The 16,277-nt window shown below is 55.5% G+C and overlaps 1 protein-coding gene across 1 annotated transcript in view; it reads right to left on the bottom strand.

Moving 5' to 3' along the window:
* SPTBN2 (spectrin beta, non-erythrocytic 2) overlaps positions 1 to 16,277 on the bottom strand; it is a 61,159-nt gene that overhangs the window by 1,515 nt on the left and 43,367 nt on the right. Inside the window, exons 22-38 of the mRNA XM_044448750.1 lie at positions 16,027 to 16,173; positions 14,651 to 14,914; positions 14,225 to 14,449; positions 13,694 to 13,783; positions 12,465 to 12,737; positions 11,833 to 11,963; positions 11,384 to 11,588; positions 9,708 to 10,082; positions 8,898 to 9,142; positions 8,196 to 8,334; positions 7,363 to 7,447; positions 6,348 to 6,544; positions 5,275 to 5,423; positions 4,450 to 4,514; positions 3,436 to 3,676; positions 2,182 to 2,355; positions 810 to 852 (exon numbers count right to left, since the gene is read on the bottom strand). Coding sequence (XP_044304685.1) covers positions 810 to 852; positions 2,182 to 2,355; positions 3,436 to 3,676; positions 4,450 to 4,514; positions 5,275 to 5,423; positions 6,348 to 6,544; positions 7,363 to 7,447; positions 8,196 to 8,334; positions 8,898 to 9,142; positions 9,708 to 10,082; positions 11,384 to 11,588; positions 11,833 to 11,963; positions 12,465 to 12,737; positions 13,694 to 13,783; positions 14,225 to 14,449; positions 14,651 to 14,914; positions 16,027 to 16,173 — 3,048 coding nt within the window. The remainder of the gene's footprint in view (positions 1 to 809; positions 853 to 2,181; positions 2,356 to 3,435; positions 3,677 to 4,449; positions 4,515 to 5,274; positions 5,424 to 6,347; positions 6,545 to 7,362; positions 7,448 to 8,195; positions 8,335 to 8,897; positions 9,143 to 9,707; positions 10,083 to 11,383; positions 11,589 to 11,832; positions 11,964 to 12,464; positions 12,738 to 13,693; positions 13,784 to 14,224; positions 14,450 to 14,650; positions 14,915 to 16,026; positions 16,174 to 16,277) is intronic.

Genomic DNA, 16,277 nt, shown 5'->3' with positions numbered 1-16,277 from the left:
TAATAAAGCAGCAGGTGCACAAGTCCCAGGGAACGGTCACTGCGAAAAGCAGTAGCCAGAACCTCTGGCAGGGGTCCAACGGCCTATTTTTATCCCCGCATTGACGGTTGCTTCGTTAAAAGCATTGATCCTCGTTGCCATGGGTTGCATCCCTCTGAGCTCTAGGGTTTGTCCCCTTCTAGAGCCGTTCAGGGTGCTAAATCCGGATGCGGAAAGTCCTACATGATTCCTCACAACTGTGTTGACAATTGCATTATTAAATATATTGGCATCTTTATATACAGAGAGGGGAGTCGGTGTAACTCAGTGCTGGAACGCTGGAGCAAATGTGAATTCTAGGACATTTTCCTGTCCAAACATGCACAAGACTCGGCCTTTATTGTTTTCCCTCTACTTTTTCCTTGCTTGCTTTCCTTCTTTCTTTGGAAATAAAGAGATCAGGCACGTCTTTCCAAATAATTCCTCTGAGCGAGGAAAGAGCGCCCTTTGTTCCCCAACAAGTGCTTGGAACTCAGCCCCAATTGTGGGATTAGAAAGGAGAGGCTTCTAGGTGGAAGAATGAAGCTTGTTTTAAAAGAACAGAGCCACTGGGTTGGACGGGCCCTTCTGACTAATACAGCTTCCCCTTCCATAGGAAACATAGAAACAGAGCGAGTCAGAAGGGGTCCCCTGGGCCATCTAGTCTGACCCCCGGCTCCAGCCGGCTCCGCTCCCAATTTGGGAGCGGAGGTTTGGGTCAGGTGTGGAGTAAAAGCCCGGGACTCCCTGGGGCAGGTCTTCAGAGCAGAATATGCAAGAGAAAGACTCACCTCATCTCTGGCCTGGAATAAATATTCTTTGCCATCTGTTAACCTGCCAGGAGAGAAGAGAAAAAAGTTCACCCCCAATGCTGAGAACATGCAAATCCCATGTGAGCTTTAAAGGGGGGGGGGAGTCCAAAAGGAGGACTTGGAGGACTGGGCTTTGAAATGGCAGCTGCAATTCAGGGGAAGCCAGTGTGAAATGGTGCAGAATGGGGGGAGTACTTCCTAGCTTTGCCTAGGTGCTGGCGGGGCTTGAGCTGGTGCTGACCCACCGGGAAAGGGGTCATGGACGGGCTGTGCGGGAATGTCAGGTCAGTATGTGGAGGCTGTGAAATTCCATCATGGGGACCCTTTGAAATGGAACAGAAAATACAATGTGTGTGTGTGTGTGTGTGTGTGTGTGCGTGTGTGTGTTTTAATTGTGGTGATGCCAGTTTCCTCTTTCTGATAAAAGGTTAGGGTATGATTATATGGAGTAGAAGCAATGCGACTTTGTATAGCTCTGTGATGCCAAACCCACTCGGAAGACTGTGCAGAGTTCTGGATTTTGTAGGGATGGGAACAGTACAGAAAAGGGTGACCAGTGACGGGAGAAAGATCATAGAATCATAGGGCTGGAAGGGGCCTGAGGGTCATCGGATCCCACCCCCTGCTCAGTGCAGGATTCCCAGTTAAACCATCCCTCCCGGAGGGCTATCCAGTTGCATCCTGAATGCCTCTAGTTTGGCATAGCCGGCAGCCTCCTATGTCACGGGTTCCATTGCCCTAATAGTCATCCAGCCAGAATCCGGAGCCCATTATTCTGTGTCCTGCACTCTGGGGCGATCAAGAAGCGAGACCCCAACATCTGCGACTGTTTAGCGTAGGGGGAAGGTGAATAATAAGACACATGACCGCTGGGAGAGTTAAGCTACGCTAAAGCAAGTTGTTCTTCACATGGTACATTGCTAAATACAGAATTCAGTTCTGCATGGTGTGACGGCCACTAGTCTGGAGGGCTTGAAAAGGGGGTTGGACGAATTCATGGAGGAGAAGGCTACTCATGATTCTAGTCCTCCAGGACTTAGGCTGTCTTTCAGGATCAGAGGATATCAGGCTGCAAACCTATCCATGTTTACATGAGCAAGGCTGCACCGTTGGAACATTACCTTGGCTTTTTGCTGCGTTCTGAAAATCCAGTTAAAGACACCCGCCCAGCCCAGTTTTCCCCGCCTTTGCCACATTTCTCAAGGTTTAGGCCTACGGGCCTCAAGTGTCCCGGAACTATTAAACAGGGTTCGAGCCTAGCTCGAAGGGCCATTCACTGCAGGAGCTCCAAAACCAAGGAAGTGCAACTCCGGGGGACGGACGGCCTGGCGGAAAGCAAGCGGGGGCCCACCCGAGCTTGAAGACGTGTTTGCGCTTCTTGTAGTCCATGGCCACGTTGCACTGGGCGCCCTGCAAGCTCACGGGCACCTCGCCGTGGTAGGGGATGCCGTTGCCGGCGCTCTTGCTGTCCTTGTAGAAGCCCAGGCTGCCCTTCCGCACGATGCAGTAGATATTCTGCCAGGACCTGGTGGGAGGGGGTGGAAAAGCGGCACCGTGAGTGTGTCCCGTGACACGCGCACCCCCCGAGCGGCTCGAAGCTCCTCTGCGCAAGACGCAGAGAGAGATGTGCCCAGTTTACGTAAGGGTTGCGCCTTGCTGGTTTTTTAAAGGTTTGATGCTGCCCGTTCTGCCTTGGGCCCCGCCTCCTTTGCTGTTAGCCCCACCCGCCCCGGAATGTGGTCCCTTGAGTGACTGGCTGACCCATGTTCCCCATCCTTGTTCTGCCAGCCATCTCATCCGTGTTAACGGATTAATTTCAAACCAATGGATAATGCAGTGCATCCAACCCTGCAAGTGAAGGGCTGCAGTCGTGACATTTTAAAATTTAAAATCTGATTTTTATAGAAGGGGGAGGAGACTTTTACCTCATAAGTAAGAAAAAATATTTTTTTAGAGAATAATTCAGGTCTAGTGCATTCTGACTACCAGGTTTAGGTTAATAATTTAATAATTGCTTCATGAATTGTATCAGTGCGTTAGAAAAACAATTTGGGAGTGAAATCTTGGAAAACTGAACTTGAAACCTTCTTTTTAATTAAAATTGTCACACATGGCTAGATTCCACGATGGAAAAGAACGCACAAAAGAGGCAAGGGAAATCAAAATGTACCTTGGTTTATGTTTTCCCCACATTGGCTGTGTTTACACATAACAATAAGCCAGGATTCCTAGCTTATGAGCTGGCTGGTGCTGGGGGTCAGACTAGATGGCCCGGGAGGTCCCTTCTGACTCACTCTGTTTCTATGTTTATCCTTGCTACCATGAAGGAGCTGTGTGCTGGTGCATGTCTGAACTCACTAATCTGGTCTGTCGCTCCCAAGCAAGGCAGGTTCCTGCCTGGTCGCTGGATTAAAATTCTGGCTTGTGCCATGGGATCTGCAAAGCAGGACCCTGGGCTCGGGCACAATTTGAGCATCTCCATTTCTGGCTGGGTTGAGGACCAGGTCGCCCAGACCGGAGGTTCCAGACCCTGGCACAAAATGGTATTTTGCCAGCCCTTTTGGGGCACGCCTCCCCCCGCCCCCCGCACACAGAAGCAGTTCACCTGTTCGCCGCCTTTTTGCCCTGTGACTCCATTTCCTGCTTCCGACACAGCATCCCTTCCATCTGCTCCGACGCGGAGAGATCCGGTGTGCGCAGGGGCAGCGTGGTGGCCTGGGTGGGATCGGCCCCAGAGGCAGAAGGCTTGGAGCGGAGCTTGGGGGACGGGGCTGGGCTGGGCTCCTTCCCCTTGGACTCGGGGTCCAGCCGTGACCCGTTTACTGTGGCCGACACCTCTGAAATCTAGAAACACCGAGATCAGTCTGGAAGAGGCGGCCACAGAACGGCTTCATTCCCGCTCCCAGCACCTAGCTTTCCCGAGCCGGCTTCTTGGGACGGACTTCCGACCCCTTTTCTTGGATTGTGCTTGCATGAACCGTTCGCTCTGCTTCCCATCTCTGCCTGCTTTTGGCCTTCGAGACGGATTTCCTCCACTGGCTGAGGTCTGGGACGGAACCAACCACAGAAGAATACTGTGATCTCAAACGGGGAAAGACGGCAAGCGGCCAGTGAGTTCCTGGCTTTGAAACTGGGTTTCCCAGTCTTCATACCGGGGAAGCTGGTGTCAGCTGGAATCCTTATTTACTGCAGTTCTCAGTTTACGGGCTAACTGTGGTGCCCCAGAGGAGCAAACCTACTTGGAGAGGTGGCATTCAGCACCTTGGATAGCTCCTAGAAAGCTCAAACTGAGACCTGCAGTGTATAAGACCCCACTGAGCTAAAACCCCAGGATCCTTTGCCCAATGCTCTAACCACCACACCCCACTGCCTCGGTTCTGAAATCCTGTATTCTCGCTTTCTTTTCTCCAAGCCACTGGGGATGTCCATGACCAACCGCATGATTCGGAGCTGGGTTTCCATGCAATTCCTCTCGGAGAGACTTGGGTAAATTTTACCCAAATTCTTGGAGTTGACTACATACTTCAGGTGTTTCCAAGCAATGCATCAGCGCTGCGTTTCCTTCCCAGCCCCTCACCCTCCAAAGCTCTCCAACACCCATGTTTTACCTGGAGAGACTCAGTATCAGTGTTGATTCCGTTCAGAGAGGGCAACTCCGGGGACAGGTTTCTTTCTTCAGGACTCCTGGGTAAGGCCGAAAGAGGTACAGGTCAGTGCTGATGTTCAATTAGACCAGGACTCTTGCCACTATGACAAAGAAACCTGACACCCAAAAGACTACCACATTTATTATAGGATGAATAACATAAATTATAAAGGATTTTCCTCTGTCCTTCCTTTAAAACTGCACTGCTTATATTAGCTGTCCTTTTCAATCTCAGGATGTCTGTTACCAGCTACAACTCTTCTTGTGAATGGCCAGTCTCAGAATATTATGCACCATCTTTATTAATATCTATAATATTATCATTAATTCTATTTCTATATTGCCTTATAGTCAAAGCTCTCTTGGTGTTTTACAGTGGCACACAAAATACAATGTTGCATAAAAATACAGATACCTGTGAAAACTTTATAAAGATTATACGGCAAAATTTATATAGCCAGATTTTTTAAAGCTATCGTAACTAACATAAATTAATCTCAAGACCTAACAACTTAGAGAAAGTCTGAAACTTCAGAATCAGACCTGAGAACATTTTGCCAAATTTTGTCTCTAGTGTAGCTTCTAAGGAATTCAGATTTCATCAACTCCAAAACAGCTGGCTGAGTTTTGGAGTCCATGGAAATAAGAACTGAGTTTAGAACGGAGTGGATTTAATTCTATTTTTGGAGACAGCTTTTCTCCTCTGCTGAATTTGTATTGGGACTCCCCCGAAACTCTTCCCTCCTTTTGGGCCGCTTGCCCATCTTCCCCCGATATCTTTGTGACCCCAGTTCTCACCGGCTGTCATGATCCACGGCAGGAGAATGGGGTGCTTCCAGATGCTGGTTTTGTGGCGATGCGGCATCGACTTCTTGCGGGGGTGGCGTCCGAGGTCTCCGTTTCCTTGCTTCTTCCTGCTCTCGCAGGCGACGTTCATTCTCTTCCAGCTGATGGGAGGAAGGAACCAAATGATGGAATTCAAGGCCAAAAAACTGGGAGGAGCTCAGAGGTCATCTAGTCCACCCTTAAGTTGTGAATGAAGGGGAATTTGTCCCTTAAGGAAGTGAAAGGGATGGCAGATAGAAGAAAGGCCTTCTCTGTGGCTACCCCATTTATGGACTAGGCTCCTCAGAGAAGTTTGCCTGGCACCAGCGTTGCTTGTGTGTCAGCACCAGGCATGAGCCATCCTTTTCTCCAGACATTTTAACAACTGGTTTTAAAAAGGATTTTTTCAACTGTTTACATTTGGCAATTATTATTCTTGTCCCTTACTTGCCTTACGTCATTTAGAGTTAGGAATCAAATCAAATAAGTAAGTTGGAGATAACTTGTCAGCAAAACAACAGAACCCACTAAATGACTGGATGCAAAGGGCAGTCTCAACCCAGCCCTGAAAAGATGACTTGCCGGGCATCGAGCTGGCTTTGGGGGGGGGGGGTGCATTTCCGAACTTGGGGGCAACCACTGAGAAGACCCTCTCCCATTGTGCAGTGCTGGGAACCTCCCTTGAAGGTGGGCCCTCGGAGAAAGGAATCCTAAAAGGTGGAAATGCCACTCCGAAGGTTAGTTACGGGCAAGAAAGGCTTGAAGCTGAAATATGCTGGTACTCCGGTATTTTGGCATGGTCCCTTATGGCTTCGGTCCTGCACCTTTTCTTCTGACCCCAGACATGATGGGAGTGAAGCCTTCAAATGCTTCTCTGAAATGGAATTCAGGGGTTCCACCCCTCCGCTTTGTGAGATAAATACATGCACACGTGCATTAAAACAAAGAAAGCTACCTGGACCCGAGGCCGAGAGGAGTCCTTCTCCCAGACCTTCCCTTGTTCCCACCCACCCCAAATTCCTCTTGGTGGCCCTCTGCCCACTAACCGTGGTGAGCTTCTCCAGGGCCAGGAAGCGTTCCTCCCAGGCGGCAGCCGACTTCTGGAAGCCCTCGTGGCGCTTGATGAGGTTCTCCACCTCGTCCACGTTGCTGCCCAGCTCTGCCGAGCGCAGAATCGGCTCCTGGCTGGAGAGCCAGGCCTCGGCCATGCTCGCGTCGCGCCCGAACATGAGCACCTCCGTCACTGCAGCCGGCAGAAAAGAGAACGCGCGGATCAGTGGAGGATGCTGCTTCCAGCAGGGGAAGAAGGAAATCTGGCCAGAAGCCCTCTCTTAATAGAACAGCATCGGCTGCTGTTATTCCCAGTCTAAATCAGAAGGCCAGTCTTAACTCTGAAAGACCTTAACGAGACAGAACCTGAGAGATATTACTGTGCAGAGGATCATCCCCAAGACTGGGGCTTCCTGAGATTGTCAACAGGGTTGCTTTTGCGGCACAAGGTTCTAGTCCACAATGAGGAAGAAAAGAGCATTCCTCTGGGATGGAGGAGGCTGACGCTGCAAGGCTCACTTGGCCACGAGGCCGTTAGACGTCTCTCAAGCAAGCCAAGCGCAAGAGGTGGAAGTTAGATCACATGGGATACTGCTGCATTCCCCCAGCCCTAAGCTTCTTCCAGAGAGGATGGCATGCGAATGCAATGCACGTGGTTTTGTCATGCCCACCCCCTGGGCCGCCCACCCCAAAGCTAACCCCTTCCCTCTGCCGCGCTGCTCTCCCACTGACCCACTGACCCTCTTTCAGCTCAAGGGTCAACTTCTGCTTTCAATACACTCCCTGGAGGGAGGGAGGAAGACAAGGGAGGAACCGAAGGCACAGGTGACGATCAGAAACACCAACCTATTTCAACTTCAGGCTCTTACTGCCTGTAACTAAGCTGTGGAGGAGGCATTTTAGTCTGCGAAAAAGCCAGGATATCCCAAACAGCGGCAATCCAGGGGTCCCCAGAAAGCTGGATTGGCGGGTTGTATCCCCATCCTAAATCTCTCCCCGCCCTCAACTTACCTATCTGTAACCAGTCCATTTTCTCTTGCCATTTGTCGTTGATTTCCTTGCGCCGCTCTTGCAGTTGTCTCAACTTCTCTGCGATCTAAGCACCAAAAGGAGAAGGACTGGTGGGGGGGAGTTCCCCGTTGTTGGCAACACAACTGGGGGTCCCGGTGAATTTGGACAGTGGGAGATTTGGGGAGGCGGGAAAGGGGAAATACGGTCCAGCTGTGGAACTCTCTTCCAGACGTGATGATCGCCGAATCCCAAAGGCTTTAAGATCAGACACTTTCCTGGAAGTCCAGGTATTACCGGCTATTTGTCTCAATGGCTGCATGATCAGCCCCATGGTCAGGGAAAGCGGGTGTGTTCACACAGCAAGGCCCCCTACTGTTGGTTTGCCTATGGGGGTCGACCGACTTGCTTTTGTGGGGGCCTGGCGTGCTGCAGCTTGCCACGGGGGCCAGTCCAGGCCGCAGGGGTGGATTCAAGAGTCCAAGAACCCTCGGATCACCCTGAACCAAGCCGTGGCTGGCAGGCAGGGTGCCCAACCCACAAACAACCCGCTTCCTGAGTTCATGCAACGTGAGAAGCCACAGGCAAAACTGACGCACCCAGGTGCCCGGCATGACACGACAGCCCTCGAAGGCGGGCTGAGGCACAGTGCAAGCCAGGCCTGAATGCCCGAGGCTGGGGGCACAAGTGCCACCACCCAGTTCTGCTCCTGGGCGTCTCGCTGGGGCATCGGGCTGGCCGGCGCGAGGACAGGACGGCGGACAGGAAGGACCCCCGACCTTCCCCCAAGAGCGCCAAACGAGCCACCGCCATAGAAGCGCCGGCTGGCTTCCCACCTTGTCCGAGGCGTAGTGTCCCTTGGCCAGCAAGTCGTTGCCCATGGCGATGGAGGCGTTGAAGCTGTCGCTGCGGGCCTCCACCTCCGCCTTGATGCCCTGGTGGTTCTTGATGACCAGGTCGGCAGCTGAGACGTCCCTGAGGAGGAGGAGGAGGTGGGGAGCTGGCGGCCTGGGGCTCTTCCCGGAGCCGCCGGAGCAGAGGAGGGCGCACCCCGAGCAAGGGCAAGGCGCCGAAATGCGCAGCCGCTAACAGGAGCCCCCCGTGTGTCGCGCACACAGAAGGCTGCCCGTTCTGGCAGGGATGTCAGTTCAGAAAGGGCTCAAGATTTCACTTTGTGTATGCTCAGAGGCTCAAATGTAATCCTAAAGATTTTTAGTAAGGAAACACTGCTGGGAGTGATGTTCCTTGCGGGGAGCGGCCCAGCTCCCAGCACTGGGTTGCGCCTTCTCTTCCCCGCTGCAACCACGATGAGGAGGAAGAGCGGGAGGAAGAGCGGCTGGGGACCACAGCGAGGAGGAGGCGATTCACGGGGAGGGGCGCCACAACTCCGGGCCCCTGGAGGCAGCCGCGACGGCCGAGGGCCCCCGAGGGCCGTGCGGGGCGTTCCACGCAGCACGTGCCCCGCAGCGGATCGGCCGGCTGCACGGCCAGGGCTGTGGCTCCGCGGGGCCGGCCCAGGGCTGCCCCTCCGGCCCTACCTGGGCTTCTCCTGGGCGTCGATCTGCAGGTTCACGTCGTCCATCCAGAGCAGCAGGTCGCGCACCATGCGCAAGAAGCGGAACTTGTCCACCGTGTCCAGCAGCAGGTGCCGGCGGCCGCTGCTGCTGCTGAGCAGGTCGGCCCAGGCCTCGCTCACGGACTGCTCGTGCCGCCGGATGTCGTCCGCCTTCTCGCCGGCGTAGGCCTTCTGCAGCCGCGCCGCGTCGTCCTGCACCTGCTTCACCTGCCAACGCAACGAGCCACACGGTGTGTGCCGCCGGGAGCGTCCGCCGGCCTCTGCAGCTGTCGCTCGGGGCAGAGGCCAGCGGCGCGTTCAAATACCGGGCCAGCCGGGCGGTGGCCCTGGCTAGCCCAAAGGCTACTAGCCACGTGCCCTTTCTCCCTCTGTGCCCTTGGGCTAGCAGGGCAAGGTCCCGCGCATTGTTTTGGACAGTTTGAGGTCTGAAAAGCCCTCTCTGCCTCAGGCACGGAGCAACAGGCTTAGTACTCAGCCGTTACGAAGAACAAACATCTCGGCTTTTGAAAATGTGTTTGGGGAGCTGCCTGGAACAGCGTTTGCGCAATAAAATACCTGAAAATTCTGAATTACGCTCATTCCCTCCCAGGACGTGTGACCTTGCAGGCTAGGCTGGCCGTGCAGGTTGGAAGAGGCTCCACCGCTCGCCTGTTCCGGGGGCTTCTTTGCAGGCCGAAAGGCGCTCTGGGCCACCCCTTCCCGGGCCCACCCGCCCTGCCTCGGCCCGCTGGAAGAGGACCCCAGAGCCGCCCCTCCCGGCCCGCCGGGGTACCTGGGTGCTGAGCGCCTGGATGTCGTGCTCATAGGCGCTGTGCATGCGCTGCATGGCCTCGGCCGTGTTGAGGTCCCGGCCCACCTCGTCGGGCAGCTGCTTCTGCTTGTTCTGGACCTGGCTGAGGGTCTCGCGGGCGTCGTGGTAGAAGCGGTGCAGCTCATAGGAGGCGGCCAGCATCTGGCTGCGGGTGTCGATCAGCTCCAGCAGGTCCGCCCAGGCCTCGTTCAGGCTGTCCTTCCACTCGGCGATGGTGGCGTTCTCGGAGTGGCTGGTGGAGATCATCTCGTCCGCCAGCCGGTTGACGCCGTCCACGCGCTCCTGGCCGATGGTGCTGGTGTCGCGCGAGAACTCCCGGAACTTGTCGCGCAGCATCTGCAGCGGCGGGGGTGCCACGGGGGTCAGAATGGGTGGGACGCAGGCCCCGGGAGAAGCGGCTGCGCCCCATCCCCTCCCCAGGACAGCGGGGACTGCGGCTCGGTGGCAGAGCGAACCGCGTGAACCCAGAAGAACCCCCGTTGGCTTCTCCCATTCTGAACAATCCGGTCAAACCCCAAATATGCACAGTCAGCCCAAGAGCTATCAGGTGAGCAGCACTTCCGCACAGGTACGTCGTGCCAAATGACTAAAAGAGAATTCCACTTCCTATGGGGAGATATTCGAGAAGGACGTGCGGAGAAATGTGATCCAACAAAGACAGAGCAGGCCAGTGGAAAAGCCATGTGCAACACAACCCTTTAATTTTATTGATTTATGTTCTCTATAACTACTTATTTCCTCATTTTTGCTGAATGGTTTCACTTATTATACCCCAAACCTTTACTTATTAAGTACAGGATGTATGGAAGAGAAAAGGGGATAGCTAAAAGGAAATGGGGCGTCACTGGGGAAGGTTTAATGTTTTTATTGTACCTGAAAATGACAAATATGTCATGGGGGCTTGATAATAACCCCGTAACTGTGGAAAAGGCAAACTCCATATTAGGCAAAATTAGGAAAGGAATGGAAACGAAATCTGACAAGGTCAGGTTGTCCAAATTGGAGCGCTTGCACTTGTGTAAAGTTTCTGGGCATCACATCTAAAAAAGTAAATTGCAGAAGTGGAAAGACTGCAGAAACAGTTAATTAAAAAGATCGGGGACTGGAACAACTCCCCATGAAGAAAGATTACAATATCTGGAACTGTTTAACTTAGGGGGAAAAGTAACTTGAGAGAGGATAGAAGTGTGCAGAATTATGCACGGGGTAGAGCGAGTGGAGGTTTTTTGCTCCCGCTTTGGTGATACTTGGATCCCAAAGGGGTCACCCCACGGGGCTGATTGGCAGGCAATTAAGGACACATAAAAAGGGCATCTTCAGAACATAAGAGGCTCAACGGTAGAACTCGCTTCCCTAAGGTGGAAGGATGGGCTCCGATTTAGGCGGCGTTAAAGGACAAAGTCATCATGGAGACTAAAGGTGTCCGTGACCGCAAGTCCTGATGGCCCTGTGCTGGCTCCAGTAGAAACCAGCTGCTGGGGAACATGGGAACGGGAGCTCCGGACGGAACGCGGTCTCTTCCTGTGATCTCAGCGACAACACAAAGGAGGGGTTGGATTGCCAGGGCGCCGCCATCGCTTCGGGCCGGCCGTGGGGTGCCGAGGAGGGTCCGGACGGCTCCAGAGGGGGAGGCTTACCGTGACGTGCTCGTAATCCTGGCCGAGCTCGTGAGAGGCGGCCACCACCTCCCGCTCAGAGATCCACTGCTCCAGGTCGTCCACCTCCCGCTTCAGCTGGCAGAGCCGGAGATGCTCCTGCAGCCGTGCCCGGCGCTCCCCGGCCAAGTCCTTCAAGCTGGCGTAGAGTTTGTCGACCTGGCCCTGCCGGAGGGCGATCCGCTCGCTGCCCGGAAGGGGGAAGGGCACAGGCATCAGCCACGGATGCCGGACCAGTGGGTCTCCTTTGGGCTTGGCACAAGCTCGGCCCGAAAGAGTTCGCCACCCCGTTTCAAGGTTAATCTTTCTCCCCCTCCTCAGACCCTTTTTCCAGGCTGTGGAGCAGCCCCAAATGGCCTTCACGGCCCCGTCCAACTCTACCATTCTGTGTTTTTAGGACACGGAATTGTGGGAAGCAGGAGGTCACGTACCTCTCTGGGTGCCCGTTGTTGACCATGTCGCGGCTCTGGATGGAGAGCTGGTGGATGGCTTGGGCGTAGTCCTCCAGCGCCTGCTCCATCCCCAGATGCCTCTTCACCATCGCTTGTGCAAGCAGTTCGTCCTGGGGAAGGGAAGGAGAATAGGAGTGACGAGGAGGGAGGAGACGGCCCAGAACTTGTAGTTCCATGGCAACATTAAGTCCTGAAAAGCATCCATGACAGGCATCCCTCAGGGCATGTACAGAGTACTTTTTCTCTGCGTAACTAGGCTTCAGGTATCAGAGCTTTCCAATCACAGAGACAGTCATTTCTAGGTAGGTCCAACTCCCACGTGGCAAAGTGGTCAGAGCACTCGAATGGGCCTTGGGAGACCCGAGTTGTAGTCCACACTGGGCCATGAAACTCGCTAGGTGAGTTTCCAGATGCAGGGAAGCAAGCGCGTCGGCACGTTTTGTTTCTCCTCCGCCCTCCTCACCCCTCTTCCTCACATGCTATGACTGTGGGGCAGTCTTAAGCGATAGTTTATAAGCCGTCCTGCAAGCAGGAGCCAGTAAAATGACTTCGGAGAGATGGAGGTACAGCCCGGGTGCGTCCCCCCCCCCCCATCCACAGCTCCCTCCCACCTTGGCTTTCTCCTCCGAGATCATGTGCAGCTCCTGCTCGCCCATCCACGCCTCCGCCTCGGCAGCATCGAAGTAGAACTGCTGCGCCGCCTGCGCTTGCTCCAGCCGCCCGTGCCGCTTCTCGACCTGGTTCTGCAGCTCCTTCCACATCTCCTGCAGGGCCTCCACGCGGCCCTGCAGTTCCGCCTCCAGGCCGCCGCACCCCAGCCCGCGCCACCGGTCCAGGATGTCGTTGATGCGGGGCTGGTGGCCCTGGATCTCCTTCTGCAGCGTCTGCGGGGGGAGAAACGGGCACTGACCCGGCGCACGCGGACAAGCACCCGCGCCTCCCCGTCCCCCGGGAAGCGCCTTTGCGACCGCATGTCCCAGGGTTCCTCGCCCCGCCTCTTGGTGTCGAGAGACAGAGGACGCGGGGGGCCTGCTGATCCGGGATGTGCACCGCAGGACCCACCACAGCAAGACACGCTGCACTGCTAGCTTGCCCCATTTTTAAAGGATTTCTCTCTCTCACCCCCCCCCCAGCCTGGAAGTGCAGTTTGGGGAAGAGTGCGCGATCGTCACACATTTGAATGCTCAGAGGCAGATCAAACATCGGCGTGGCTTTTTCTTATCTTCACCAACGTACAGAGAAAAAGGGACTGTATCTGCCACGTCACGGAAACATACATGACACCAAGTTGGGCAAAGCTTTATCCGATCTATCCGGGGGCTCTGAGCAATTATCTGAGAGACAACTGGATACTTCAGATTTTTAGACAACGCTTTGAGGGGCCCACACTCTGTCCTCCATCGCCCTCCCTTGCGCAGAAAATGTGGAAGAGAGAAGAGCTGACCGCCTCACAGAAGGTGAAGGCAAAGGAAATTGGCAAAGGCTGTCCCAGCACCTCTCTCCTCTCTCCCCGACCCTCTCCAAAATCTAGCTAGCCTGAGAAAAAAGCTCCGCTAGAGACCAGACAGGGCAGGGAAGAGCTGCTCCACGATTTCTCCAGCCTCACCCAAGAGAAACACAAGTTTCTGAATTCACGGGCTTGCAATGTTTTGCAACAGAATACCCCCCAGTGCTGCCGCAGAAGTTTCCGTTGTTTATGCTCGGGGGCACAAGTTTTCCCCACCGAGGGGAAGCTTCTTCGCGACTCTTTGACCGGCTCCTCTAAGCCTGGCTGTTGTCGTTCTGTTAAAGAGCCCCAACTGGCTGCTTCCCATTCAGAACAAATCCCACGAAGCATTACCTGATTCTTCTTGATCAGCAGCTGGGCAGTGGGAAGATCCTTGCCGTGGTCGGTGCAAACAGCCATGGGCATCCGTTCCTTCACCCACAACTGCAGGACGAGGGGAAAACGAAGGCTGAGATAAGCCAGGTGCCTTTTTACTTACGAACCTGCCAGTTTTTAAAGCTATTTTCCCCACCCTTTCAAAACTACATCCTCCCGGGGTTTGGATAACAGGATAGCCCACACTCCAGGGGGAGGAGCTGTGTTGCTGAAGTGACGGTTGTGTTGGAGTTCCTCCCCATCCAGAGGGCCCCTGGGATCCAGCACACCAGACTTCTTGGCCCAGCGTAGAAAGTGAGCTGAGCCGAGACTGAGTCCGTGAACTCTTGGGAGCGCTAGCGGGTTTCAACTTTGTGTTCAATTTCAGATCTGGCCGCCAAGTACACAGTCCCTGCCACGCCAAATCCAAGTTGTGTGTGGTGCCTGCAGAAAAGATCTCCTCCTCCATCATCCCCTCCATTCCCATCATCCCGCTCGCCGGCCACTCACGATTTCATCCTCCAGGTCCCGGTGGAACTGGTGCTCCTCCTTGGAGGCCAGCAGCTTCTCGCAGCGCTCCCGCAGCGGCGCCCGCAGCTCCACGAACCTCTCCTCCACCGTCCGCAGCTTGCCGTCCACCTCCACGGTGTTGGAGTCCTCCTGGCTCAGAGCCAGCGCCTGGGCCTTGAGACCTTCCACCTCTTTCTCCCGCAGATCCATCTGGTTTTCGAGCATCTGCGAGGCAAGGTGGGGGGACCGGAGTGAGCGGGACCGGAGGAGCCCCCCAGGGGTGTGTCGGCACTACAGAGGGTGCCCGGGAAGGCTCCCTTCGGCACAGCACCCTGTACCAGCCGCCCCTCGCCGGGGTGCCACCTTCCCCGTGGGGCGAGGGCTCTCCCCTTGCCGCACACCGGACCCACACCCCCCGGGACCCACCTGCTGCTTCTTGAGCAAGATGTTGACGCTGGTGAGGTCCTTGCCATAGTCGTCCGAGTGCAGCTGGACCTGCAGGCCGCTCAGCCAGGCCTCCAGCGCGGAGCAGCTCTGCGTGAACAGCTCGGCCCGGTGGGCGTCGAAGAGGCACTGCGCCTTGCTCTGGGTCCGGGACTCCAGCTCCTGCCACAGCTCCTGCAGGCTGCCCAGCTTGGCCTGCACCACGGACTCCAGCTCTGGCTTCTCGGCCACCAGCTGCTCCCCCTCCTGCCGGAAAGACCACATGGGACGCGGCCCTCGCAAGCTGCGCCGCAGGCCGCGGGAAGCCCTCCGGCCTGTCCTCCAGCCGGCCACGTTCACGGGTCACGTGCCCTGGGACCCCGAAGGCCTGGAAGGCCTCGGAAGGCTGTCCAGGCCGGCAGCAAGGGGAACGGACAAGCTGCCTGCTGTGAGCGTAGCAGCCTCCCAGGCTTGCCGGCACGGACTGGCAGCGGCAGTTCCTCCTCAGGTCCCCAGGCAAAGCTCTCTCCTAGCCCTACATGGAGACGCCGGGGTCTTCGGCCTGAGCATGAGACTCCGCTAGAGGCTTCTGCGATCCCTCCGTGGCCAGAGACGCAAAAAGCTGCCTTCCGGCAGCCGGGATCATCTCGCCAACATCTTCCAGGGATTCCAGCAGAAAGGGGTCCTTCCGCATCGCCTGCTCCCAAGCCCTCTTACACTGGAGTCGCCAGGAGTCCAGCCCCGCAGACCAGCACTCTTTCCGAGCTACGTCCCCTCCCTGGAAGGTGCCCAAGGCCAGAAGAGAATGCTTCTCCCTCCAGACCATTAAGTCCTCCAGATGCTACGTCAGAACCACAGCGGGCCAGGGATCCGTCTAGCCCCATAGTGCCGACACTGACTGGCAGCCACAGCTCTCTGAGGTTTCAGGCAGGGCCTTACCTGCCAATGGGCCCAGGGAATTTTGGCTCCACCGCTTGCTACAGTCTTCTCCTTAAGTACTACATATATGCTTATTATCATCATTCTTACTATTTATTAAAACTGCAATTCAGTCCTGCCCCATGTCGTGGCAGTCTCATTCACTGCGGCAGACGGGAGTGCCTCTGAGCATGTGCAACGTGTTTGCCTTGCCATGGAAGAGCCCACGGCCCCCTCTGGGATCCAGAAGCAGGGCTCTCCATCTGCAAAGCTAGCTCACGCCGCAGCAACTCTCTTATTAAGGAAGGAACGAGCCTCCTTGAGAACGTGCAAAGGGCAGCTTGCAGCATCGCTCAGCGGACCGTCCAGAGAAGATGCTGTTGTTCCAGGCACGATTTAAGGCTCCAGTGCAGAGATCTGTGGAAGGAAAGGGAGGGCAGAGTCTTCCGGACGGCACCCACCTTCCGAATCTTCTCCAGCCAGCCCTTGTTGGAGGCCAGCTCCGCCATGAAGGCCTGGTGCTTCTGCCATTTCGTGTGCAGGTTCCGGGCTTCGTCGTAGGACATGTCCTGAGCCGAGAGCATCTTCTCGTTGATCCACAGTGTGAGCTGGCGGAGGAAGCGAGAGCACAGCACAATCCTAGCACCGAACCCTCAGGTCCCCGAGGGTGTGCTTTCCTAATTCTCTTGCTGCTTTTTCATCCTGCTTTGCC

Source organism: Varanus komodoensis, unplaced genomic scaffold (genome assembly GCF_004798865.1).
Source record: "Varanus komodoensis strain SLA01 unplaced genomic scaffold, ASM479886v1 scaffold55, whole genome shotgun sequence".
Lineage (NCBI taxonomy): Eukaryota > Metazoa > Chordata > Lepidosauria > Squamata > Varanidae > Varanus > Varanus komodoensis.
The sequence above is the reverse complement of the archived record's forward strand: the minus strand, read 5'-3'. Positions and strand labels throughout refer to the sequence as shown.